Source organism: Aotus nancymaae, unplaced genomic scaffold (genome assembly GCF_030222135.1).
Source record: "Aotus nancymaae isolate 86718 unplaced genomic scaffold, 86718_ANA_hifiasm-v0.15.2.pri h1tg000006l, whole genome shotgun sequence".
In the NCBI taxonomy this organism is placed as follows: domain Eukaryota; kingdom Metazoa; phylum Chordata; class Mammalia; order Primates; family Aotidae; genus Aotus; species Aotus nancymaae.
Window position 1 is genome coordinate 2,135,476 of NW_026988417.1, and position 27,529 is coordinate 2,163,004.

A 27,529-nucleotide genomic window follows, 5' to 3' on the forward strand; every position below is an offset into this window, starting at 1 on the left:
AGCCCAGGCTGCTGCCTACAGCACCCAGCCCACAGCTTCTCCCAGCCTGAAACCAACCCGTTTTCTAATAAGTTATTTAGACAGAATAGCACTCTGCATGACTTTAATTCTTGGGACAAAATGGTAGTTTGTACCCTAAGACACAGTTTCTGGCCCAGTGTGATGGGGGTGGGTGGCCGGGTGGGTGGAGTGTTTTGCAGTTGGAAATCTGGAGGGAGACTCTGATTTGGTGTCATTTCCCGCCACGGAGCATGCCTCCCAGCCCTGGCCTGCAGGGTGGGCAGGGCGGGGGGCTGGGGAGTCCACAAGCTCCAGGAGGAGGTGCTGCCTTGGGCTGGGTGGGAAGAAGGGTGGCCGCCTCAGCTCCCACTGGTCGTGCTCCCGGTCTCTCCTTCCTGAGGTCACAGGCAGGGGCTGCCCTGGGCGGGGGCGGCCTGGAAGGGGAGACAGAGGTAGAGTGCTGCACGTCCAGCCTAGAGGTGGCAGGAGGAGAATAAAGGCTTGCCCAGACCCCTCTGTGGGGGAATTGGGGAGGGGTGTGGCAGGCAGGGTGGGCCACAGAACTGGGTCCCGGGCACCAAGGCCACGTGCAGGGCCACGGAGGGACCTTCTTCACGAGGCGCTTCAGAAGTGAGCAAAGGGACGGAGAAGCCCCGTGTCCGAGGGCCTTTTGTCCTGTTCGCAATTGAGGTGTGCAGAGCACTGTACAGACCCTCCCCTGTACACTCCTCCCTGGAGGGGCCCGGTTCCCGCTCGGGGATGGGAGTTTTGTAGACTGTACAGAAATCGGCACCCTATTTTCTTGCAGCTCAGATTTTGTTAATCTGGAATATACAGACAGACGTAAAGTGTTTTAGCAAAATGGAAACAAACAGTTGTGCCTTTTTCCTCTTTGGTTCGCTTTGGGTTTGGCCTTGGGCTGGTCCCGGTTGGTGCGGGGCATGCGGGGGGCAGGAGGGGCAGGGTGGGCCAGGTGGAGTCAGGTCATGGGGGTGTCCTGTCGGGGTGCCGCCAGCTTCCCTGGGTCCTGTGCCTTGGAGCCTCAGGCTCCTGGGATGCAGGCTGCGTGGGGGTGGCTGTCGGAGCCCACCGATGCCAGGGCAGGACCTGGAGGCCCAGGGACTGCCAGTGTCCCCTTGACGTTGACCTGAGCTGGGTTCACTGCAGATCCTCCTCCTGGGGGTTGGTTCTGAGAGTACTGGGCGGTGTGGCCCTGTCCCATACTGGTGGCAACTGTGCCCATGAGTGACCTGGCTGCACTGCCCTGTGGGTGGTGGGCGCTTGGCCTTTCTTTGCTGCCAGGACTTGGTAGAGGTGCCAGGAAGGGTGTATGGGGTGAGTGTGTGCAGAACCCTGCTGCTCTGAGGTGAGCAGAGGCACCAGTGTGCCTGCCAGGCTGGGGTGGAGCTGCCCGGAGCCCTCACCAGGCCAGTGTGTAGCTCAGTGGGGCCCTTGAAGGCCAGTGGGGGGCAGATCTGTCCTCCCCCGGGCTGGAGGCCAGGTGCCCTCATGGGCGGGCCTGCCCTGGCCCGCCTCATCCCTCCAGCCAGGGATTTCACTGCTCTGCACATGTGCACTGACGTGAATTTTATATGTTTGTAGAAATTCTGATGTAACTTTTTCTACCTCTGAAGCGCCCTCCTGGGCCTTGCTGTCACGTGGTTGGTGCGGCTTCCCTGGGTGCCCGCCCCTGCCCACTTGACGTGGGTGCCCACCACTCAGACTCTGCGAGGCAAGGCCCGGGGAAAGCCAGCCTGGGGCTGGGCACTGCTCAGGGGCTCCTGGGATTTCTGTGTGTTTGGAAGCCTGTTTTTGTTGTGGGGAGGATGGAAGGCAGGAGGGGCTGGTGGTGCCTGAGGCCACAGCTGGGTGAAGGAGAATGTCCTCGATGGATGAGCGGCACAGGCCTAACGGGCTCTGGGCAGCTGAGGGCCATGGCGCCTCAGGATGCCCTGCGCTGCCCAGTGCCAGGGGTCTTGCTGTGCAGGGGTGGGCCGGCCCTGGGCAGCTCCCACCGCCCAGGTGCGGGTGGCTGCAGACCTGGCCCCTGAGGATGGGAGGCCTGTGTGTGCTGAAGCTGCCATGCGGTTTGGCCCCCCAGAAGGGCTCCTGAGCGTAGGGAGTTGAGCCCTGCAGGCCTAGCGATGTCTCCCCCTCCTTCCTCTGCCGAGCGTTGCTTCCTGCTGGTGTCACACTCTGGGGCCGAGCAGCAGCTGAGAAGCTGCCCCTAGAGGGAGGGGCTGAGGCCTGGGTCAGTCTGTCCCAAGGGGTGGACAGCAGGGAAGGCTTGGCCTGGGAGGCTCTGTGGACAGCAGACCTGAGGCCACGAGGTCCTGGGGCCACCCCTTCCTGCTCTGGGTGTCCTCTGAGAAGGTGGCAGAAGGCTGCAGGGGCCAGAGGGGATGGCGTGGGGCTGCCCTGAGCTTCCTGGCTGTGTGGCAGGTGGAGGAAGCTCTCTGGGCCATAAGGGTCTGACCCGCCTGCCCTGGGGCACCAGGGCTGTGCCTGTGGCGTGAGGACCGGAACTGGGGTCCCTGGGCTCTGTTGGCGCCTGGGCTTCTTGGGGGCCAAAGGTGGCTGCCCCGCTGGGCAGGGGGCTGTGTGGGCCCTTGTGGGGTCACTTTCCTGTCAGAGCCCGAGGGACGGTGGGACAGAGTTGTCCCCGTGCCGAGGGAGCCCGCTGCCGTCCCCCGTGGGCTGGCGCTGCGGCTGCGCATCCTGTCTGTTGCCTGCTGACTTGCTTGTGTCTGTTTGGAAGCTGCTTCTGTTTGGCCACAGGCCTGCGTTCCTGGGCTGTGGCCACAGAGCTGGCACTGGGGTTTGAGTTCCAGACTGGGTGGACCCTGGAATCTGCTTACTCCTCAGCACCACCGCCGCTGTGCTTCCAGAGGTGGCGCGATGCCGCCCGGGCCACAGCTGGGTGAAGGAGGGCGAGCCGACGTACCATTGTTGGATGTATTTTTTTAAACAGCAATAATTAGCCATTTTAAAGAAGGGGTATACGTGTGTGCGTGCACGTGTTTGAGCATGTGTGCATATGTGTGAGCATGTGTGCAAGTGTGCTCTTCCATGTGTGGTGTGAGCATGTGTGAGCATGTGCATGAGTGTGAGCGTGTTGTATACGTGCTTAAGCATGGACATGTGAGCATGCATGTGTGAGTACACGTGTATGGGCATACATGCTCGTGTACACGTGTGAACATGCACATGTGTGGATGTATGTGTGTGGGTGTGTTCTTGGGTATGAATGAGCATGTACGTGTGAATGTATGTGTATGAATGTGTATGGATGTATGTGTACGCATGTGTATGAATACGTGTGTATGGACATATATGTGTACACGTGTATAAATGTATGTATGAATGTACATGTATGGATGTACGTGTGTACGTGTATGAATATACGTGTGAATGCACGTGTGTATGAATGTACTGTGAATGTATGTGTATGAATTCACGTATGTGTGAATGTACATGTGTATGTATGTGTGAATGGATGTACGTGTGTACACATGGGCATGCACGTGTGTACGTGTGTGAATGCACGTGTGTGTGAATGTATGTGTGAATGGATGTACGTGTGTACACGAGCATGCACGTGTGTGTGTACGTGTGTACGCATGAGCATGGATGCCTGTGTGATGCAGGTGTTCTTGTGTACTCAGGGGCACATGTGTGTGAATCAGTGTGTACACGTGCATAGGGTGTACATGTGTGTACTCGTGTGTGGGCATGTATGTACTCGTGTATGTGTGGGCGTGTATGTGTGTACGTGTGCATTCTGGTGTGTGGGTGAGCATGCACATGTGCATGGATGCAGGTGTGAGCTGTACAGAGTATGTGTGTTCCATGAGCATGCGGGGTGTGTGTGTGTGTGTGTGTGTGTGTACTTGCATATATGTGGCTGTGCACGTACTGGTGGTGGGGGGCTGGCAGTGCCTGGGGAAGCAGGTTCCTCCCCACCGCTTCCCTGCTGGGCCCCCAGCCGCAGGCTGAGCCTCCCTGGCCCCTCTTGCCCCTCAGTGGGGCAGGGCCTCGGTGGAGGGCCTGAGCAGCTCCAGGGCAGGTCCAGTGAGGCCAGGCTGGGGGAGCACGGGGTGGGGTTCACCTGCTGCTGTTCGTTCCCGAAACTGTACTGTGAGTCCACGGCGGGGGCAGACTGTCCTGAGGCCCCAGATGTGCCAAAACAGCCCCCAGGGTGGGGGCGAGCGAGTTCTGAGGAGAGGGGCTGCGGGGGCCTGGGGTGGGTGTGCACCCCTCCCCTGAATGGCTCCCAATGCTGCTGTTTTTCAATAAAACCAGAGTTGAAGGCACCTGGCTCCCGTGCTCTCTTGGGGCGCTTACTGCCCACTTGTGGCAGGACTGGCTTTCGGGGAGGTGGGCCCCCACCCTTGGTTGCCCTGTTTGGCCCCTCTGCCTTCCCCTTCTCCCCAGGCCACCCCCTTTCCTCACTTTGGCTCCCCTACTGGCCAGGCTGCCCCACAGCCAGCACAGCAGCCTGGAGGGAGTGTGATCCCGGAGGCGGGATGGGGGTGGTGGTGACCCCATTGCTGAGGCTCCACCCCAGCAGGCACCCAGCTGGGTGGGCTCTGCCCATTCACTCTCACACCCAGGATCCCCTGAGTAGCTCATGGGCCCTGCTCTCACCCAGCTCTGTGCTGGGACCCTAGGCACCCTAACTCCTGGCAGACAGCTTGGCGCCCAGCCCCCACCCCATCCTTGCCACCCTAGTGGGACCCCTGGCCAGGCCCACCAGGCCCTGCTGCCCTGTCCTCCTGGCCCTGGGGTCTGGGTGCCATCAGGGTGTCGGACCCCTCCTGCATCTGGGGTTCCCAGTTCCCGTGGTTATGTCCATCCTTGCCCTGGCAGCCCCAGCAGCTGCCTGCCCGCCTGGCCCTTCCTTGGCAGGACAGCGGTGCCAAGGGAGGGTGTGAGGTGAGTGGACATCAGAGCCCACCAGGTTGGGGGTGACTCCCAGTGTTTGTGAGGGAGGGCGCCAGGTCTGGGGTCCAGGCCGAGAGTGCTGCAGTCCAGGGCCTTGGTGGGGAGCAGGGTTTGGGGGGTCTCACAGCCAGTGAGGCATGGGGTGGACACATCCCTGCCCTGGCAGGTGCCTGTCAGAATGGCAGTCTTGTTGGCAGAGGGAATCCTGGAGTCGGGGGTCTCCCAACTGTACTGCCCAGTCCCCTGGGCCACTTTCCTGGTAGGGGTTTCCGTGGCCCGGCTTACACCTTCTCTACCCTCCGCACCCCGCTGCCAGGCCCTGTGGCCAGGAGCCTGGAGGAACCCGAGGCTGCAAGCTTCTTCCCAAGGGCAGGCCTGCCCCTCAGCCTGGAGGACTATGCAGCCTTGGCCTGGGCTCAGCAAAACCCATCTGGGGCATCCTGCTGAAACCGCGGCAGGACGGAAGGCTTGCATGCAGCGGCTGCATCAGGCCTGGTGGGGCTCAGAGTGCTGCCACAGAACGCAGGCAGGGGCAGCACCGCCCCAGCAGAGGCTCTGAGCAGCTCCCGGGATCACTGGGACGTCCCATCACACTGGGGCAGGCCCGGCCATCCAGGACACACACACGTGGGAGGCAGTGAAAACGTTTTTGAAGCTAGGAGAAAACCAGGCTGTCTGGGGCAGTGTGGATGTCCTCTTCCTGGGGAGAAACCGGCCCCAAATGCTTCCTTGAGTCACAGGATGGGCACCTGGCTCCCCCCAGGGGGGCAGGAAGCACCAAGAGGGGCAAGGCCGTCGTGGCAGAGCACCAGGGCTGGGATCCGACCCAGCTGTCCCCACCTCCCCAGCACCACGCACACGCTATCCGGCGAATGCCGCATAATCGGAGGGAAGAGGGAAGAGACTTCTAGCACCCTCAGACCACAGTGCTGACGTCCTGGGCACAGTCCATTGTGATGACCCGGGTTCCCCAGAAAAGACAACCCATGTCCAGTGGGCACAGGGAACCCATGCGGGTGACACAGCCCCCATTTAAAAGAGGGCAGGTGTGGCACACACGATGGGAGAGGGGAGGCCACTGCTCAAACCCACAGCACCCCCTGCACCTCACACGCTCACCCCCGGCCTCCTGCAGTGGTACCAGGTGTCCCCACGAGCAGATGGCACCTTGATGATGAGCCTGAGTGCTGGCTGCTCTGTGGGTGGCAGCCAGAGGCGAGCAACCCTGAAGGGTGCTGGGGGCCCTACACCCCACTTCAAGGGAGACTCTTGGAGCCCAGACCAAGACTTGGGTAAGGAAGTACATGGGAGGGGCTGAGGCACCCAGGAGTGGGGGTGGCCTGAAAGCAGGACCCCGGGAGCACATTTCCAGGGACCACCATAGAGACAGGAAGCCATGGTATCAGGTGAGGATGCAGCTGAAATCCTAGCTGGCACACTTTTGAACTCTGTGACCTTTAGTGCCTCAATTTCCCCACGTGCAAAGGGGGGATGGTGCTGGTGCCTCTGTCGCAGGCTGCTGTGAGGCGGAGGAGAGTCACGGGTGTCCTGCTGGGCTGGCAGGAAGGCCACAGGAGAGTCTGGAGGGGCAGTTGGGAGCGCTGGCTCTCTGGGGGGAGCCAGCCTGTTTGCAGCCACTGGTCACCAGCCTGCAGGAGGCTCACGGGAGAGACCTCATGGCCTGAGAGCATGTGATCCCAGGCCCTTGAAGGTCCTCGGTGGCCCCAGGACGCATCCCTGGCAGAGGCTGGCAATGGGTGGGCAGGCCTTCTCATAGAGTGGCCCTCTGGTCCTCCTGAGGCATCAGTCGGGAACATGAGCCCCAGGGGCCTCAGTGCCTGCTGGCAGGCTGTGTTCTCCTGGTCTCAGTACAGGGCTGCACGCTGGGCCAGCCTGGGAGGACGGTGTGCGCCCTGGGCCGTGGCTTCCTGAAGCGAAGGGAACCAGTGGGGGCACACCACAGGCATCAGAGCTGGTGGCTCCTTGGGCACTTGCCGGGGTGAGCAGCTGCTGAGCTACGAGGGAGCCCCTCCCCTGAAATCCATGGGAGAGGGAGCTGGGACTCCCTACCCTCTCTGGAGCGTCTGCGCAGACCCAGCCTTGGTCACTCCCAATTTGGGGCACTCAGCCCTGCCCTGACCAAGTGGCTGGGGGTTGTGGTCGCGGCACTTCCCACTTACAGGAAGAATTCCCTCAGACAGGGATGAGAAGGGCTTTGCACAGGTATTTACTCCAGGGGACAGCGGGCCACCCCAGCCCCAAAGGGTTAATGCATCCTGGAGAGTCCTGGCACGCAGAGCTGGTGACCTTGGAGGAGGCCACACAATGGGCTGCTGGAAACTGGTTATTTCTTCCCCGTTGCCTGGGGCTACAGACAAAATGAAGGCGAAAAATGCGGGGGCAGGGGTGGGTGTTGGGGGGCGGGGGATCCGGAGGTAGCCAGGCTGTTGCTGGGAGACTCAATGTGACTTGGTCCTAGTGAGGGCCCCAGGCCTCCTGCAGTGGCACCAGGTGTCCCCATGAACGGCCGGCGCTCAGGCTCACCTTGAGGGGTACCTGCGGGTGGCAGCCAGAGGTGAGCCCCAGGCCTGGGCCAGCCATCCCCAGCCACCTCCCAGACCCCATGCAGGGGGACTCCACCTGCAGCCCACAGGTGCACGGGATCAGCCACATGCACACGTGTGCATACACATGCACACTCACCACAGTCGCCAGTAACAGGCTTAGGCCACATCCACCTCCCAGTCATGACACCTTGATCTTGGCGGGGGTTCTCCACCTGCCAGGGCCTCTGTGTCAGTGGGCAGGCTGCGGCCAACAGACAAGCTGCCCTTGGGCGGGTGGGTGTGTCCTGGGGCATCCCATGCTTGTCCCTCAGGGTCCTTCCCCTGGAGGATCGGTGGCTCCCAGAGGCCAAGAGAGCCCTCCCCGGGGTCCCTGACCCTGAGTGGACCAAGCCTCCACCACTCCCTCTTGACAGGGCTGGAGGGGTCCAGTCTGGCTGCCGTCCCTGTTCACTGAAGTGAGCAGAGTTGGGTGGGGCTTACTGGGTTCCAGGGATTCCCAGCCCCCACTGCTGGGCCTGCTGTGGAGCAGCCATCTCACCACCGCAGGGGCCATCTCGGGCTGGGGCTGCACACTGTGGCCTGACTCTTCTGCCCTGGGGTGCAGGCCTCCCTCACCTTGGGCTCTGCAAGACCCGGCAGGGCTGGGTGTCCCCTCACCTGAAGCTGCAGCTCCAACACCTGCAGCTGCTCCAAGGACTCCATGGTCCTCCTGACGAGAGCTAGAGCACGGGAGAAAAAGGTGGCCCCGCTGGTCTCTTGGCCTTGGGGAACTTCCAGGCCTGAGTCCTGCCCCGGCCCCCGAGCCCCCTTGTTTCCTGTGTCCACTCGGTCACCCGAACCAGCTGTGGGGCCTCGATGCCCACAAGTAGCCCCACCCCTGAGGCTGGGTCCAGCTTCCCCAGCCCCGTCCACAGTCCAGGATGCCTCTCACAGACCCCCTGGCCTTTGCGGCAGCCCCTCCTCCTGGCCTGGCCTGCCGCACTGCACTGGCCCTCACCCCTACCCCTTGGGGTCAGCTTGCCCTAGCTGGGGGCCGTGGGGTGGGGCAGGTGTCATGCCAGCTCTGTTCCAGAAGCTCTGGGGCTGGGAGGAGGGGAGAGGCACAGGTAGCCCCCACCAGCCAGAGCCACCAGGCCTGCAGGAAGCCCATCCCCACTACTGCTGGGTGAAATTTGATGCAGTCGTGGCTTTGTGCCACGGGTGGGCCGGCCCCGTTGCGGGGACCTGGGTCACCGTGCAGCAGTGGGGCTCAGAGCCCTGAGAAAGGGAAGGCCTGGGCAGGGGTGGGGGGCAGGACTCGCAAGCTCAGGCTTTCTCCGGGCTCACTCTGAACCCTCGGGCCCCTGGATAAACATCCGTGTGGTCCTTTTGGGCTGTGTGACGCCGCAATGCAAAGGCGGTGGCAGGAGCCTCGAGCCGTGGTGGGCACTGCCTCATTTTCCAGCCCTCCTGGCCCCAGCAGAGCCGGAGCCTCCCTGGGGACCTGTCCCTGGTGTGTTGTGAGCAGGGCCAGTGTCCTCTGTGAAGGAGCAGGTCACTGTCTGCAGGGAACTGTCAGCCAGCAGGTGGGCACGCGGCCTGTGTGCATGGTGGGGAGCCCTGCAGAGGGACCCCGGCCATCCTGGGGAGCTTCTTATGGGGGCAAGGCTGGAGAGATGGCCTAGTCCAAGCTGGATGGTTGGCTCCCCATGCTGGCTGGAGCTACCCTGGGTGTGCAGAGAACGGGTCCCTCCTCTGTACCTGCTGGGTGGTGCTGGTGATGGAGTGTGTGATCCCCAGCAACTGCTGCTCAGAGATGGGCAGCAAGTGTGGGGCTGGGCTGGCACTCAGCTGGGGCACTCCCTGTGAGGCCCTTGGGAGGGCAGGCAGGGCAGAGACACCCGGTGCTAGACACTGCCTGGGAGGCAGGACCTGGCCCCGCCCGACCCCTGCTTCCCCAGGCCCTGCAGTCCCTGGCCCTGAGTGCTCTTGAGAGAGCAGGGCTCTGGCTGCCGCCTGCCTCAGGAGCTGCCAGGCCAGCTGGAGGAAGCTGCTCCCGGGAACAAGGCCGTTTGGGAACGTTTTCTTTCCTTTTTTAACCTACAGCTGAGCACACGTTATACTTGTTAAATGGTCACGTAAGATGGGTGTGTTTTCAAATGAGTTGCTGGACATAGTTTTCAAGTGGCAGAGCCCTGCTTTAGGATGGAGCGGGATGGGTGGGCACCAGGGACGGGAGCCTCACAGCCCTAAGGGTAAGAACTGGAGAGGGTGGGGCTAGGAGGGCATGGGGACTGCCCCTCGGGAATTGGTGTCCGAAGCTTCCAGCCCTGATGCCCCCTGTGCCTCTTCTCCCAACCCATGAAGCTGCCCCAGCCAGTTACAGACCTGGCCTGGAGAGCCGGGGGCACAGCTCCACGTGGGCACCTGCTCTCCCATCTCACCCATGAGGCCACAATGGGAGCCTCCATGGGACCAGTGGCTGGGTGTTGTAGGGAGGTCCTGGCCCTCTCCAGGGAGAGAGAGATCCCTGGCTTCAAAGAACCCCTTGGGCTGATGGCTGGGGGTGACTTTCCGAGCTCACTCACCGGTGGGCCCTGTAGCTCAGCAGAGAGGGGTGGCCTGTGGGGCAGGATGGGACCCAGGCCTGAAGTCCGTGCTGAGCCTGGGGAGCCTCAGGGACTCCAACACTCCAACAAGAACAGATGCTGCCAGCTCTGCAGCCTGGTTCCCAGTTAGCCTGGGTGGTACCGGTGCCCACTCCCCATCTTTCCAGACCCCCAAGACATGGAGGCCTTGGGCCCCAGACAAAGCGGCCACACACAAGCTGCAGCTGCTCTCCGGAGCTCCCGGTGCTCTCTGGGAGGCTGGCGGCCCAGGCTGGAGCCCACTTAGGCCTTTCAAGGGTCCCCACCCCCAGGCTGGCCCCTCTGCCTGCCAGGACCCAGATGACACGGCAGCACGAGGCGGAGCAGGTGCCGTGAAAGGGCCGACAGCCGGGAGGGCTTTCCTGGGCTGCGCCATGGGCTCTCGAGCTTCCCCTTAGCCGTTTGTGAAGTCCAGGCAACCCTGTGCTGCCCCGGGCTACCTGCGCACTCCGGGATCTGCGAGTCTTCCACTTCAAACAGCAGCTCGTCATGGATCTGTGCCACCAGCCTGGCAAGGAGGGAGGGAGTCACCCTGGGAGGCCAGGACTCTGGGGCGGGGGACCATTCCCAAGGTTTCTGAAAGGGGATTCTGGCACTGGGGCCCGAGAGAATGTGGCTCCGTGAGGCACAGCGGGGGGGACCCAGCCCAGGGGCACCACTGCCTGAGGCCACCCACTGTCACCAGGACAGCTCTGGGAAGCTGGGGGAAGGGGCAATAGGGAGACAGGCTGGTCGGAAATGACTCTGGTCATCAGCGAGGGAGCAGGTGGACACCTAGCAGGAGAGACTGGGCGTCCCATGTCCCCCACACCCAGGTAGGTCCCGTGGGGGTGAGCAATTCACGTTCTGAACAGTCTGGGCAGGGATGGAGAAACAGCCCCTTGAGAACTGCCGTGGGGCCCTGACTCGGCCCAGCCTCGTGAACATCATCCCGGCTTCCCGCGCCCTCAGGGCCTCTCGGAGAGGCTGGGTGCTCATTCCCGGCTCCTGCACTGGAGGCCTTGCTCTGGTGTTCGTCCCGCCAGCCCCAGCCAGGCCCCACCCTTCCCCAGCCTCCTTCCTGGAGCCCCTCAGGTGCCCCTCCCAGGGTGTCAGGGAGACAGGTGGGACCCGAGTGGGAGGAGATTCAGGTGAGATGCAGGGCGGGTCCCTGGGGTGGGGCTTACAGATTCAAACTCAAGGGCAAGACAGATCGTGGGCTCACGGGCTCTGGGCTGGATTCGGCCAGTGCTCTGCGGCTCCACACACTCCTTGCAAACCGGTGACAGGCACAGATGGGGGCACAGCAGGCCCAGGGCCCTAAGGAGCTGGGCTGCACGGGAGCTCTCGCCGGGCAGTGGTCACGGACACGTGACGGAGATCAGCTGGGATTGGGGCAGCCTTCCAGCCCCAGGGTACAGCTGGGCCGCGCTTTCACTTTCCACAGATGTGGACTTTGCAGCAGAGATTTCAGGTGACCTGCCCCAATCCGCCCTTCCTCTCTTCCTTCATGTTGGCCCCTTTGTCGCTAGGTGGGTGGGGTGGAGGTGGGGCTGTGTCCTCAGCTACAAAGGACATTTCCCAGGCTCTGTCTCAGGCAGGGTGGCCCAGGACTATTCCCTTCAACTTTCAAGGAGGCTATTATTTTAGCAGGGAGGGAGGTAAGGAGTGGGATGGAAAAGGAGACTCCAGCAAAGCTCTTAAAAGGGAAGGCTCTTCAAAAGGCTGACTTTGAAGGACTGCCAGGGACAGATGCTCTTCTGACTGTTACCACTTTCTCCTTTCGCCTGGAAGGTGTGATGGCTGGAGCAGCAACCTCCATCATAGCACCAGGAGGGAACGGCCAAGGAGCCAGAGGGACTTCGGTCCTGCTGCTCTGAGCCTCTGAAACAAAGTCAGCAACCACCGTTCTCTGGAGTTCTCATGATGGGAGAAAAAGCTGCCTTCTGGAGTCTGAGCTGCTGCAGCTTGGGCCTGTGTCTCTGATGGCCAAGTGCACATCCTCGTGGTGTACACCACAGGACACTGCAAGGGCCCAGTCCGCGGTACGGTGGTGCTCACGCCCTCGTGCAGGCTGCTCCGGGGAGGGAAGGTGGGCCTGCGCTTTATGGGCAGCCTCTGGCCCTTCCGGAAGTCAGAGGGGCAAGGGAGCCCAGGCTGTCAGCACCAGCGAGCTTTTCTTACAGTAACTCCAAGGCCTCGGGCAGAAGTCTTTGGCTCCCAAGAGGACTGACTTTTCAAATGGGCAGAAGCCTCAGAAAAGGCACTCGTAACTCTTTCCAGATTTAGCAGAAGCGGTTTTCACACTTGTTGAAATTACACTGTGAGAGTCCGAGCTGCTGGTGTGGCAGGAACCTAAGAACAGGTGTAGCTGTCAGTCACACATCATTCTCGCAGCCACTGAGACGTGACCGCGCTTCTAGCTGGGAAATGGGGCGCAGGAAGCAGAAGCAGAAGGACGTTTGTTGTCTCCGTGTGGGGCAGGTGAACGCGGGGCCTTGGATCTGCTGTGTTCCAGAAGGGAGCGGACCCCTGCTGCAACTTCTAATCCCTGCTCCTGAGGGGTCGGCCCACAGAGCTGCCGTGTCCTGAATCTGGACGGCCTGAGATCACTGCACCAGTAGGAGAACGTTTCAGAAGAGCCTCACCATATCGCCCTGTCTGGGGCCTGCAGCTCCCTTGCAAGGGACGCCCCCAGCCCTGCTGAGCTGCTTTGAGGACTCATCCTGACAGTAGTGAGGCCTGGTGGTCCGTGCCGACCCGCCTTGAGAAGGCCCGGGGGAGGGAGCACAGGAGCACCGACACTTTCTGAAACCCAGGAAGGCCTTTTCCTAAAGGGCCTGCGTCAGAACAGACCGGAGAGCCAAGCCGCCGGCGCAGAGGCCTGTGAACGCTGGCCGCCAGCCTCCTGCTCTGGGCCCGACTTCTCCAGTCTTTGCAGGATCTGGACTGAGAGGCATGAATGAACGCCATTTCCCTGTCACAGGGACTGTGGGTGTGAATGGGGACTGTCCTGTGGCCCCAGCCCACCTGGGTAGACCCCTGGAGTGTCCAGATGAGGCCCTAGGGGCACCGTGTGCTTCCCAGTGATCGAGTTTCATGCCTGTCACTTCAGGCAGATGCCAGGCCATCCTGAGCCTTCACCGTCCCTTCCAGATGCCATCCACAGCCTTTCACGTTAGTCCTGGAAGAAGAAATCACATACACAAAACGCAGACGGTGGCATGCCCAATATTCCACACAAGTCTGCTTTGCATTTTGCTCTGAGAAGCGTTTCCTCAAGACAGCTGAGGGCTGATAGAAACATGACCAGCGGGTGACTAGTTCCTCAGTAAGAAGTGTCCGTTCAGCTTTCAGAAGGACTCAGCCAGCAACAGAGAGACCCCAACTCCTCACATGCCAACTTCCTGTACCAATTCCACAAGGGCTGAAAGGGAACCAACTTGTTCTTTTTTTGAGGCAGGGTCTTGCTCTGTTGCCCAGGTTGGAGTGCAATGGTGTGATTACGGCTCACTGCAGCCTCGACCTCCCAGGCTCAGGTGATCCTCCCACGCTCAGGTGATCCTCCCACTTCAGCCTCCTGAGTAGCTGGGACTACAGGTATGCACCACTATGGCCGGCTTTTTTTTTGTTTTTTTGAGAGATGGGTTTCACTATTTTGCCCAGGCAACAAATATGTTGGTCGCAAACTCCTGAGCTCAAGTGATCCACCTGCCACGGCCTCCCAAAGTGCTGGGATCACAGGCGTGAGCCACTGTGCCCAGCCGAGAGTGGGTCTTCTAATGCCCCACTCCTGCCTCCTGATCACTTCAGTTACTACAGCGAGCAGCACTGACAGCCACAGTGAGGCTGCGAGCAGAGCCTGAGGCAGTGCTCAGACCCTGTGGGGCCTCGGGTACCCTCCCAACCTGGGATGACAGCCTGGGCTGTGGCCTCCTTCTGGGCTTCTTTTCCCTGGAGCTTTAGGGTGACTGTGGGCCAGAGGAAGTACCTAGAGAGGCTGCAAGGGGAGGAGCCACCTGGGCTGTAGTGGGCTTAGGGACCCCCCCTGCTCTCCGCTGGGCTGCAGTGGGCTTAGGGACCCCCCGGCTCTCCGCTGGGCTGCAGTGGGCTTAGGGACCCCCCTGCTCCCCGCTGGGCTGTAGTGGGCTTAAGGACCCCCCTCCCCCTGCTCTCTGCTGGGCTGCAGTGGGCTTAGGGACCCCCCTGCTCTCCGCTGGGCTGCAGTGGGCTTAGGGACTCCCCCTGCTCTCCGCTGGGCTGCAGTGGGCTTAGGGACCCACCCTGCTCCCCGCTGGGCTGTAGTGGGCTTAAGGACCCCCCTCCCCCTGCTCTCTGCTGGGCTGCAGTGGGCTTAGGGACCCCCCTGCTCTCCGCTGGGCTGCAGTGGGCTTAGGGACTCCCCCTGCTCTCCGCTGGGCTGCAGTGGGCTTAGGGACCCCCCTGCTCCCCGCTGGGCTGTAGTGGGCTTAAGGACCCCCCTCCCCCTGCTCTCTGCTGGGCTGCAGTGGGCTTAGGGACCCCCCTGCTCTCCGCTGGGCTGCAGTGGGCTTAGGGACTCCCCCTGCTCTCCGCTGGGCTGCAGTGGGCTTAGGGACCCACCCTGCTCTCTGTTGCTGGGCATCACACCTCAGCCTGGGCAGGGCCAGTGGTGGGGACACACTTCTGCGCAAAGTCTCTGAAATCCCTGGAACAGCACAGGCTTGAAAGCCAGTGACAGGAGGGAGTTCGTGAAGACATAAGGAGGCTGCTTTTAAACAGAGATGAGAAATCTCCAGTAAGGCAAAAAATCATGCCTTGAGAACGTAAAATAATATCAAAAGTCAAGAGAAAGTTGTAAGCTCAGATGGAAAAGAGCGGCCACAGGTAGGCAGGACCTGCAACCCCAAGGCGGGGTTGGGCACACCGGGGAGGCCTGGGCCACATCTTATACTCCAGAAGCCGCTGCCTCATCCCTCCCTGGGCTCCCCTCCTGGATGTGTCTGCAGTGGCAGGTGCACCTGGTCTGCAGAGGCTGTCCCCGAGGGACTGGTGCCAAGAGCTTGAGGGCCCTTAGGGTTGGGTAGGAAAACATCCATGGTGGGACAAAGGGCAACAGGCCCTTCTGGGAGCTTACATTGTGGGGGCTGAGGCAGATCGGCTCCCGGGAGGGGCTTCGGGATTCCTGAGGCGATCCCCCCGCAAGGAGAACGAGGAGAGGAGGTGTCTGGGTGGCCACGTGCAGCACTCCAGAGCCTTGGCTGGTGGGGAGGAGGTGGCTGGGCAAGGGCTGCTTGTTCCCTAGCTACTCAAGCTCCTGAGAGAGCTACGGCCTGGGGAACAGCCACGGTCCCACCACTGAGGCACATTTGAATGTTGGCTTGGGGCTTGGGGCTTGAGCCAGAGCTGGATGTGGGGCACCACTGCCTGGCACTGGTGGCAGCAACGGGTAGGAGTAGGGGCAGTTTGGAGCCCCCAGGGTCCTGCCCAAGGGGCTGAGGCGTTCGCCTGCCTGTGGGGTGGGCATCCCTTGGGGCGTCGGGGAGACAGCATTTCTGTCTGGGGAGGGGAGGCCTCATCTGCGCCCCATGCTGGTGGGCGGCCGGCTGTTTCCTGCATGCCTGCTATGAGTAGCCCCCAGGGCCTTCCATGGGCTGAGAGCCTCGGGAGGGGATGGGGCCCTTGAAGCAGAGATGGTGGGCAGTCGGAATCTTGAGCCCCCAGAGGGTTTTCCCACAGAACACCAACCCTCCCATCCAAGCCCGGAGAAGGGCTGAGGCCCAGGCAGGCCGACTGCTACCCACTGACCTGGCTGTCAAGGTGCGGGAAGCAGCCACTGCAGCGAAGACACGGATCATGGCCAGCTTGCAGAGGTCAGCGGCGGAGCCTGTGGGGCACGCGGGTGCTGTGTGGAGTCCCGTGGCACGCGGTGCGTGGTGCACTCAGCATTTGACACTGTTGCTGCAGCTCTCACGGAGCCTCCACACAGAGGTGCAGGCTCTGAGCCGTCTGAGTGCTGAGACCACAGGCAACCGCAGGTAGCCACTTTGTCCTCACTCCTCCTGCCCTCTTGCTGCTACAGGGCACCTGGGTTTTGGGTGCCTTATTCCCAGAAGCCTCACTCCTGCCAGGCATGCATGGGGAGAATGGGAGAGCCTAGGCCAAGCACCAAGGGACTGAGCTCCAGGTCTGCTAAACTCTTAAAGCCTCAGTTTCCCACCTGCAGTTATGGGGAACAGCACCACCCGGGCCTGGCTCTTGGGGGAGGCATCCTAGCTACAAAGGTGACTGTGTCCCTTCACGCCCCTGACATTAACTGCCAGGCAGGACACAGGCAGCACAAGCTCCTGCAAGGAGGTTTGTGAGGAGCAGGAAATACCACAATGACCTGTGGGTGCCACTCAGCCCTGCGGCTGCAAAACCCAAGAAGCAAATGGACACAGAACTACAGGGTAGGAGGTTCCTGGTACCTTGCACCACGAAGTTCACTGCCTGTCGCTCTGCTTGTGCCCGGAGCTGCTGGTCACGAGCATGAATCCTCGGCAGGGGTCTCCTTCTGCCCATGATGGACACTATATAGCCTGGGTCACACAGAGCAAAAGCGGATGAAACAGAAACAGGTGCCCCAGCAGGTGCACCTCCCTTGGGCCAGGTCCAGAGGCCCCAGAGGGACAGCCGCACTGCAGTGAAGACTCCGAGCCTCCCCCAGGCCCTTCGGGTCTATCTCGGGGGTGGGTGGGCTCTGCAGTGGGAAAGCGAGGGTCTGCTGCTGGGTGCTCTGCACTTTTTTTTTTTTTTTGAGACAGAGTGAGACTCTGTCACCCAGGCTGGAGTGCAGTGGTGCAATCTCGGCTCAACACAGCCTCCTCCTGGGTTCAAGCAATTCTCCTGCCTCAGCCTCCTGAGTAGCTGGGATTACAGGTGCTTGCCACCATGCCCAGCTAATTTTTGGTATTTTTAGTACAGACGGGGTTTCACCAAGTTGGCCAGGCTAGTCTCAAACTCCTGACCTCAGGTGATCCACCTGCCTCAGCCTCCCACAGCTCTGGGATTCCAGTGGGGAGCCACTTGCCCCTGGCTGCACTCTGCACTCTCAGTTCTGCATTCTCTTGACTTCTAGCTGCACCTGGATCTCATGTAGGACGAGGGAGAGCACCTTTTGCAAAGCCATGTGGAGGCTTTAGACTGTGTGGAATGGGGGAGAAAGGGGTCTGCCCACATCCTCAAGGAAGAGGATGTCTGAGTCAGGTCTACACCCTGCACTGGGCAGATCCAATCTTGTGTGGCCTGAAGTGTATGCAATGTGGGGGCTCTTTTTAAAGAGAATCGTGTTAGCTGACTATATTCCTGACCAGTGAGGACTTCTGGCTTAACTAGGTATTGGCGGGAAATAAATCCTCCCCTTGTGACTAAGGGCAAGAAGAATTTCCCACATCTATAATAATCATGAAAGTGACAAGGGATTGAGTACCTACGACATGCCAGGCAATAAACAAGATTCCTAAGAGGGACTGGCAGTGAGGACATGAGAGAGCCTCTGCTCTGACTTGTCCCTTTCAGCTCCTGCTGGTTTATCAGTCTAGCGATTTTTGACCGGATGCTGGGCATTGTGAATTTTATGTTATTGAATGCTGGGGTGTACTGTCTTCCTTTTGAGGGCGTTTTGGCAGACTTAGGTTACTTGCCAATCATCTCAATCCTTTTGTGGTTTGCTTCTAAGCTTTGTTAGAGTGGATTTAGAATAGTTGTAATCTAGGGCTAGTCTAGACCTGCCTCTAACGTGTGACCCTTCTGAGGTCTCTGCTGAATGCCCCAGGTGTCTAACAAGGACTCCCCACTCTGGACAGTCAGAACTCGAACATCTCCTAGTCCCGTGTGAACTCTGGAATCACACAGCTTACTGCTCGCCAGCAGTTTTTGTGCTTAGTCCATAGCATTTCACTTGATGTCTGTGTATCTTAGTGTTCAAACACAGACACAAAGGGAATTCCCTGACGATTTACCAAGCTCTCTCTCTCCCTCTCCATAGCACCCTCTTCTCTGACACTCTGGCTTGCAAAATCCAGCTGCATCTGCCTCTCCAGTCTGGATCCATGTCTCCTCCACTCTGAGACCACTGCGGTCTGTGTGGTCCCTCCACACGTGGGCTGTGACTCCAGACACAGGGTGTTCATGGCACTCAGCTCATTTGGGTCTTGAAACCAGAGCAATACCCTACCCCTACCTAGTGCTGGCAACGGCTGCTCTAGATGTTTTGCCGTTTTCTGGTTCTTCATGGTGGGTGCAGAGTCTGAATCTGGTGACTCCCCTGTGGCCAAAGGCAGAAGTCTCCTGATTCCATTCACATCAGACCTCATTTCTTCTTTGCCCAGCACCTCCAGTGCAAGTGCCTGTAGTTCCCGTTCATACTTGAGATGCCCTCTGGCCCTGGCCCTTTGTGGTGATACTGACATGGCACCGATGCTCCTGGAAGCCACTCCTGTGCCAGGATGGCTAGCACCACACCACACACAGAGAAAGCAGGGACCACAGGAACATCAGCAGGAAAAATCCGCATTAAATGAGTTGCCAGTTCAACTGGCTGTGGCCCCACTGATGCCACCTGGCATAGAAAGGTGTGTGGTGGAGAAAGCTGGACCACTGGAGGCAGCAGTCCCAGCAGGATGTAGTTAAAAACCCCTTGCTTTTGACACGTTTATGAAATGCAGAAGGACGTGAGCACATTGCAGGCCTCTCCCAGGGCCTTGGGGAGGCCAGCATCATAGTCAGCATTAGCCGGGGCAGGCCAAATGCCCTGTGGAGAGCACTGACCCCTGAGGGCTTGGCCCCTTCACGCTGGTGGCCAGAGAGGCATCTGGGATCCCAGCTGGCTCCTGAGCTGTCGATGCCTCCTTGACATCTTACCTGCCATTCTCCCTCTGCCCCTCCTCAGTTACTATGTTAATGCCTGCATGCTTCTAGACTGTTCTCGGGGTGGCTCTGACTGCACCTCAAATCTCTTTCCCACATCGTGACTGGAGTCATTTTTGAAGGACAAAGCTTAGGTTCTTTCTGCATGGAGTGTCATGCGTGGTCTGGGTTTACCTGGCCCTACCTGTTCTCTGGCCCACCTGCCCACGCTGGCACTCCTCCTGGCCCTTCCTGTCTCTGCTCAGGTGGCCGGCTTTGTGAGGCCGAGGCTGGCACACCTCCCTTGGGGCCTCTGCTGCTGCTCTGTTCCTTTTACACCTGGACACCACCTTCCTGTCCTTGTCTAGATGCTTGTGGATTTACTGTGTCCCCAAGGACTGTACACTCCAGGGGAGCACGGAGCTTACGTCTCAGGCGCCATGGAGGCTCCCCTTCTGGGCTAGCATGGGCTGTGGCACAGATGCTGCGCACCTGCCTGTCTGCTGTCAGACCAATGAGGAGCCTGCAGCTGGGCTGCCTCGAGCTCAGGGGCTTGGGTACAGGCCCCAGAATGAAAAGTCATCAGTGAGTCACTGGGAGAGGCTCATGGAGAGGGTCCCCGAGGCTGCACCCAGAGGACACAGGCCACGACATCTAGGATGCTGGTCCTGCTGAGGCCAGCTCTTGGCTGATTTCCTCCCTGTGGTGAGCGCCGAGTGCTGCGAGCATCCTTCCTCTGCCGGCTAGTCACCTTCCTCTGTTGTTTATTCATTTCTGCTCTCCCACCGATTTCCTCCTTTTTTTCTCGGCGCTCTTTTCCAGATTTCTTGTGTAGAACACAACTCATTTAAGCCCACAACTTTCTCTTTCTTTTAAAAATACACCTTTAAAAGATTCCTTTATGTCTAACTGAGGCGTCAGCTTAGCCACACCCCAGTTCCTGACGAGATACGTTTACTGTAATTTATTTCTAACATTGTTGTCATTTTCTTAGGATTTCTTTTTTTAATCCTAAATTATGAGGAGTATAATCAATTTCCAAAGAGGTAGATGGAAGGACGGCTACACAGACACAGACATACATACACGAAACCACCTTCTCACTGCACTCTGGTCGCAGCAGATGTTCTACTTGGTATTCTTTGAAGTTCATTTGCGTTTCCTTTGTGCCCTGATTGTGGTGATACTTGTAAACGCACCAGTGCTTTCCAGAAGATTCCATGTTCTCCCTTTCCAGGTGCAGGCTTGTATCTGTTTTTACCTGCCTGCCTATCCACCATCTGGTCACTCGAGTTTGTTCACTGTGCTGCTTCAAGCCACCCAGACTCTGGTCCCTTCTCATGTGGAACCTTCAGCCCTATTTGTCCAAGAAGAGCTGAGGATTCACCCAGGCCCCCAACCAACCTCAGGACCCAGGGCCCACCCACACACCACCCACCAAACTGTCCCCCTATCCTCCCACAGAGGGTGAGCAGGGAGCAGGGAGCTCTGGCTGTGGCCAACTCACCTGTCTGGTGGCACTGGGCAATAGCTGCTTGGGCAAAGTCCTTGATTTTCTTGTACTTCTGCAAAAAACTCTCCAAAAACTGGGCAGCTTCCTGAACAGGAACTCCGAGGCAAGCAGCAAGCCGCTCCTTCCCTGTCAGTCAGAGAGATGCATGTCAAGGCCTCACTCAGACCAGCCGTGACCGCGTGCATGGGCTCACTGAGTCAGGTCCAGTTGGCAGCACTGGTCTTTTCTGATGGGCTGGGATGAAGCTGGCGTTGGCTTTACAAGCCGAGTGCTAGGTGCCAATCACTCTGGACCGGGGCCTGCGACACATGTATTTATTCAGTGATACTGACTCAGCGCCTGCCAGGTGTTTCAGGTGACATGGTGGTGAAGTAGACACAGTCCCTCCTCCCAGTGTGGCTAGGGGGAGACCCAATTCCAGAACTATGGAGGTTAGAGTGGGGCGCAGAGGAAAAGAGGAAGGGAAAGGTCCATGGCCAAAGCACGAGAAAACGGTCCTCAGGAGTTCAATATTTTGTTCTAGAAGATGCAGGTGTTCCTGTGACGCTGCTGGTAGAAATGTCTCTGGTTGGGCCAGGCATGGTGGCTCACGCCTGTAATCCCAGCACTTTAGGAGGCTGAGGCAGGCGGATCACTTGAGATCGGGAGTTCAAGATCAGTCTGGGCAACAAAGTGAGGACTTGTTTCTATTTATTTAAAAAAAGAAAAGAAATAAAGGTCTTTGGCGGGGCAGTGGCTGAGTTCCAGCAAGCATGTGAGGAGGTTCAGTGACCACAGAAGCCTGGCTCTGGGCCCAGTCCCACCAGGAGGTTCTGTGTGGCCCTGGGGATGTTGCCTGACCCACAGTGAAGCCTGTTCCTTCACTGTATATTAGCAACAAGAGCCCTTATCCCCAGCTGGGAGCCCCATGAGCCAAGGCATGGGAAGCTCTAAGCAGTGCGTGGCTCCTACTCGGTACTCAATATACACTCATTCCCTCCCATTTACCTCCAGAAGAAAATAACGGTGTAAATAGAGAATGAGGAATCCATGAGGACATCATCCCTCGCTTGACAGTGGGATCCTAGGGAAAGCCGTGGCTCTGGGGAGTGGTGTATTGTTAGAAGGAACCCCAGAGAGACAAGCAGCCTGAAGACCTGCCTTCCTGGGGCAGCACGTCTGGGACCAGCAGTGGTCTTGCTGTCCTCTGTGCGAGGTTAACTCTGGGGTTGTCCTACAGGGTGCTCCAGGGACCTCTGGACAGGATGGTGCAGAAACCATGGCCCAGGGGGTGAAGGTGTGAGGTCTGTGAAGACCAGGGAAGAACCCTCTGGAGGAATGGGACCGACTGGCCTCTCTGATCCAGCCCTCCTTTCAGCCAGGCCACTCCTGGCCCTGGCCAGCTGATGGCACAGCAGCTCTGCACAGAGAGAATATTCAATTCTTGGGAGAGTGAAAGGGCAGGTGTTTGCTTCCGCTGCTTTGCCAGCAAGAGTGCGAAGGTCTGGGGCACCCTGTCCTCCCAAAGTTTACCCCAGCAGAGAGGGATAAAGTCATGATCCTTCTATGCCCAGATGGACTGATGAATTGGCACCATTTGGCTGGAAATGAAAAATCTCCAATATCCCTTTTAGGGCTTAAGACGTATCACTGTGATATCTTCACAAATAAGTTATGTCTTTTGCTACACTTTACTGAAATAATTCATCTATGGCTCTTTCTTTCTGTCAAATTCCAATCACCATGCTTACCTAGTGCCTCAGCTATGGCACTGCAATGAAAAATTCCACTGGCTCTCAGAAAGAAGTCAGATGGCAGCTAGACACACAAGGTCAGCCAGATGGGACTTGCCTTGAGTATCTTCTTAGACAAATCTTTTCTTACCTCCAGTCTGCTGTTAAGCCCATATGGTGAATTTTTTTTGAGATGGAGTCTCCTTCTGTTGCCCAGACTGGAGTGCAGTGGTGCGATCTTGGCTCACTGCAACCTCTGCCTCCCGGGTTTAAGTGATTCTCCTGCCTCAGCCTCCTGAGTAGCTGGGATTACCATGCCCGGTTAATTTTGGTATTTTTTTTTTTTTATTTTTATTTTTAGAAGAGACGAGGTTTCACCATGTTGGTCAGGCTGGTCTTGAACTCCTGATCTTGTGATCCATCCACCTTGGCCTCCCAAAGTATTGGGACTACATGCATGACCCACCACACCTGGCCAAATTTTTTATTTGGGGTATGCAGTTTCCAGTTCTAGAATTTCCATTTTAGAATTTTATTTGTTAAAGTTTTCCTTTTTTCATTTATTATGAGCATATTTTCTTTTACTTCCTTGAGCTTAGTTGTTAATAGCAACTTTAAAATCCTTGTCTGTTAATTCTAACATCTGAGTCATCTCAGGATCTACTTCCATGATTGCCTTTTCTTGAGTATGGTCAAGTTATTCTGTTTCTTCCTGTTTAGGAATTTGGGGTTGTATGCTGGACATCATGTAAGATATGTGTAGAGTTTTGGACCCTGTTATGTTCTTCTAAGGGGTGCTATGTTTTTTTTGAAACAGTGTCTTGTTCGTACCCAGGCTGGAGGGCAATGGTGTGATCATAGCTCACTGCAGCCTTCAACTCCTGGGCTCAAGCAATCCTCCTGCCTCAGCCTTCTGAGTGGCTGGGCCTACAGATGTATGCCCACCATGCCTGGCTAAGGAGTACTAATTTTTTTTAAAGGAGCACTTAGTTCAGCTACAATCGAACTTCAAACTCTGTCTCCTTGCAGTGGGAAGACACTGAAATCTCGGGTCAGTCCTTTTTGCCTTGGCTTCTGGGTTGTTTGAAGTCTCCCCCATTCATGCATAGTTAGGGGTCAGCCAAGATCCGAACAGAGTTCATGCCTAGAACTTGGCCTCCTTTCCTGGCTCTCTTCTTTCTGGAATTCCTCCCTTCACTTTCCAGATTCTCTGGTTGCCCAGAACTCTGGCCTCCAGTTATTCAAGCTAGTAGGAGTGCACGCTCCTAGCAGAGATTCTGTCCACGCAGCATTGAGTGAGGTTGCCTTCAGGGGAGGAGCTATAGAATGAGAGTTCACCATTCCTTTCCTCCAGGTGTCAGTGGACCTCCAGCTTCTGCTGCGCTGGTTGCTTCCCAGTGCTTCTGAGTAGTTGTCTTTTCATACAGTTTCCACAGTTGATAGTTGATCCCTGTGGGAGGGCTGCTCCACTGGGAACAACTTGGTCATCATCAGAAGTCGTGCCCCTCTTTCTAAATTCTTATGGCCAAGGGAGAATCCCTTTCCTTTCTTCTGTGGAGCTGTCGGGATCTCTGAAGAGCAGCGGGTCCCTATGCATGAAGAAGGCCCATCCACAAGAGTGTGGACGGCACGGTGGTTCCACAGCAGCAGGGAGAGAGACTGATACGGAGCCTGAGGGTCTGAGAGGCCTCCCAGGCCTGGGTCCTTGCTCCTCACTCCTTGGACACTCTTAGCAGTGGGGCTGTCACACTAAAAGGCTGCTGTCCCTTCCCCAAGCAGGTTGGCTTCTGGTTCTGTGGGGACTTCTCTGTCCCATGCTTCCTGTGGACTGCTCCTTCTTTTCATAGAACTTGCCCCCACACTGTCATTCTGTTGATCCCGTTTTACACACAGGCCCTGAGAGATCTGCATGCGGGGGGCACTGAGTACTCCCTCCTCTGACATCCTACATGAACACATGACTGGACTCTTCCCAGACGGCTAATCCTGTCCGGTGGGCACACATGAGTCTAGGTATGTGTGTGTGCTACAATTTTAACGTCAGCACGGAGTCTTCACTCCCTTTTCTCCACATCCCCTTCTGCCCCACATATGTTGCTGACAGGTTTTCACTTCTGCCTGTGTCTCTAAGGCCAAGCAGGTGCCTGTACACAGTGGGCCTTCGGGAACATGGTTGGTCTAGCTGGAACAGACCTGACATTAAGTCCTACACTGTTTTTGAAACTCAGCTCAGGGGTTGATGGTCTGGGCTGGCCCCCAAACTCTCCCGACTCTCCCCAGGCTGGGGCCCTCCCCTGGCTCCCTTGGCACCAGGGACTCCTGCAGATGCACTGATGGCGTAGTCTGTGTGCCCAGGCCTGCTCCTGGGTCTCTGCTGGTGGGCGCAAGTCCTTGGGAGCAGGCACCAGGCCAGATGACGTGCACTCAGCACAGGCCTGTTGATTGCACGATGACTGGATGTGGAGGCTAACTTCAGAGTCAGGGAGTCACCTGAGAAGACTCAAGGGCTCGACTCTAGGAGCAATAGGTGCTCAGAGCAAGACCCAGGGGTCAGGGGCTACTTCCAGGAGAAAGCAGATTCCTGCTGGGCCCAGCAGCGGCCGTGAGCAAGGCCGTCAGGCTGGGGAGGTGCCTGCAAAGCTAATGGGCATTTGAATTCAGTCGACTGATGGAGGAGCAGTGAGCCTGTGAGCCAGCCTCTGGGGTCAAGGCTCCCGGACAGTGGCTGCTCTGTCACTCCGTGTGCTCCCTGCCGGCTCCTCCACAGCGGCTGTGGGGGCAGAGCACACAGACCCAGCACCCGGGGCACTCCCCTGCCTCTCACACAGTCCTGCTGCCTCCTCTGCTGTTTTTGTCGCAGTCTTCACAACGGTCATGTCGCCCATTTCTCAAGAATGCGTAGGAACCGTGCCCTGCCCCACGCCCCCAGCATTTGTGGGCCCTTCAGAGGTATGTTACGTGAAAACACGGCACTGCAATCCACTGAAAACCAGCTCCTCTACAGAATTTCCAAAGGGTCCCCAGCAGCCTGGGAGGCCTGGCAAGTTCACCTGGCTTCCTGAGTCCCAGCGCATGTGACAAAGTTTCCAACACAAGGAGAACAGAGACGCAGTCTGAGCCCACAGAAGCAGATGCACAGTAATTCCAGCTGTCAAGCCAGACCGAAACAATGGGAGGCTCAGGGTGGGAACCCGTGTCGCTGTCACAGCTAAAAGCAGCCAAATTCCCCTTTTCAACATTAGGCTAATGACTCACTGCTTATTTACAAAATGTAGCTCTTTTCCTCTCCAGAAAAAAAAAAAAAAAGAAAGTGAATATTCCAGAAGGAGCCACAGGGGTGGCAGAGAAGACCACCTTTTTCTGGGTAGGTGGGGGCACAGCCTGCCCCATGGCAGGTGCTCGGCACGCTCAGTCTCCAATCCTTCCTCCTAGCCGGATGTGGGGTGGCTGCCCCAGCTGGAGACAAGGCCAGGGCTGCCACAGGAGACCCACAGATCAGTCACTTGGAGGCATTAATTGACACGGCGCAGAAGTGAAGTAGGACTCAGACGCAATGGCAGATGACAGAGATGACAGCTGACTGTGTACCAGGTGTGGCCCCACCCACCCTATGAAAGCATTCCCCGGGAGGAGATGGCACAGGGAGGCGGAGGGCCTTGTACAAGCCACGCAGTCAAGGAGGTGACAGGGTTGGGATCAAGCCCAGGCTGCCTGGCCCAGGACTGGGGAGGCAATGTCCTGCTGGCAGAGCAGAAGCAGATGTTCTGTTTGCAACGCAAGATGCCGGAGCGAGGATGCAAGGCGACAAACTCTCATAGAATTTGGCAGTGATGCCTCCCCGCAAGACAGGGACCCCAGGGAGGTTCAGGGGTGCAGCACAGAAGAAAGAGGCCGAGAGGAGGCAGTGGACCACGCAGCTCTGACGAGAATCAGTCCAGTGTCACCCTACTGTCACTCACAGAATCCAGTTATTTAAAACAAAGTTTCATAGTCTACTTTCCAAAAACCATGCACACAATCAGCATGTTTTCAAAAGTGGAGCTGAGACCACCAAGTCCACTAATTTGTTCCTGTGTCTTCTCTGTGCCGGGCAGTACGAACAGGTGAGCGGGTGCAGAGCTGACATCTGTCGCTCCCTTGCTGGTTTGAAGAGCAGAGCTGCCAAGATGCAGGCTCTGCCCAAGGTGTAAGGTCCACGTGGCAAGGAGCTGAGACCACCTCTGGCTGACAGCCAGCAAGAAACAGAAGCTGGCTGGGCATGGTGGCCCATGTCTGTAATCTCAGCACTTTGGGAGGCCAAGGTGGGCAGATCACTTGAGGACAGGAGTTCAAGACCAGCCTGGCCAACATGGTGAAACCCTGTCTCTACTAAAAATACAAATTAGCTGAGCATGGTGGTAGGCGCCTGTAATCCCAACTACTCAGGAGGCTGAGGCAGGAGAATTGCTTGAGCCTGGGAGTTGGAGGTTGCAGTGAGCCAAGATTGCGCCACTGCAGTCCAGCCTGGACAACAGAGCGAGGCTCTGTCTCAAACAAACAAAAAAGAAACAGAAGCCAAGAAAATGGATCTCTCCCCAGTCGAGCCACAGATGCAACTACAGCCCCAGCCAGCACCTTGACTGTAGCCCTGCAGGGGACCCAGCTATGGCATGCCCACACCCAGAGAAACTGTGAGATAGTGTGTATTATTTTAAGTCACTACGTTTGTGGCAATTTGTTACCCAGAAGTGGGTAACCGATACTGTGGCTGAGGAAGTTTGCACAGGGGAGAGTTGAGCGCACAGGTCTGCAGAAGTGAGGGCGGGCTCTGGTGGTGCAGGGGCAGGCGTTTCTGCAGGCGGAACAGCAGTGCAAAGCCCCGAGGCTGGAGCTGGCCTGGCTGGTTGGTTGCGGTTCAAGACAGGCCATCCATCCACAGTCCCGGGGTGGGGCACTCTGGACACTCATCCAGCAGCACCACAGTCCCAATGGAGACTGCAGGGCAGCTCTTAGGGACAATCCACAAAGTGCTTGCCCCGTTTTTCTTCCACTGAAGCTTGTTTGGTTTTGCTGCCTTTCTGTGAATATACAAAGGGTTTCCATGCTGGGTGGTGAATCTTCTTCTCAGGGTCTTTGCGCAAGCCCTGCTGCTCAAAGCAGAGCTCATCATAGGGAAAGGAGGTGTGAACAGGCTTAAGAAGGAGCTGGCTGGCTGGGGAAACTAGGCCACACTGATTCAGCATCACTCAGGGTCAGAAAAGAATTAAAAAGTCTCGGACAGCCCATATCAGGGAGTCGAAGGGAGAGTGAAAGAGAGTAGACGGCCTGCTCTGACATGGG

At 57.9% G+C, this 27,529-nt stretch overlaps 1 protein-coding gene across 1 annotated transcript in view; it reads right to left on the reverse strand.

The window, feature by feature from the left end:
- Positions 1-7,377: 7,377 nt before the first annotated feature.
- POLN (DNA polymerase nu) overlaps positions 7,378-27,529 on the reverse strand; it is a 172,047-nt gene continuing 151,895 nt past the window's right edge. Inside the window, exons 19-24 of the mRNA XM_064365307.1 lie at positions 20,493-20,624; positions 16,567-16,677; positions 15,905-15,983; positions 10,579-10,646; positions 8,169-8,230; positions 7,378-7,500 (exon numbers count right to left, since the gene is read on the reverse strand). Coding sequence (XP_064221377.1) covers positions 7,420-7,500; positions 8,169-8,230; positions 10,579-10,646; positions 15,905-15,983; positions 16,567-16,677; positions 20,493-20,624 — 533 coding nt within the window. The 3' untranslated portion in view covers positions 7,378-7,419. The remainder of the gene's footprint in view (positions 7,501-8,168; positions 8,231-10,578; positions 10,647-15,904; positions 15,984-16,566; positions 16,678-20,492; positions 20,625-27,529) is intronic.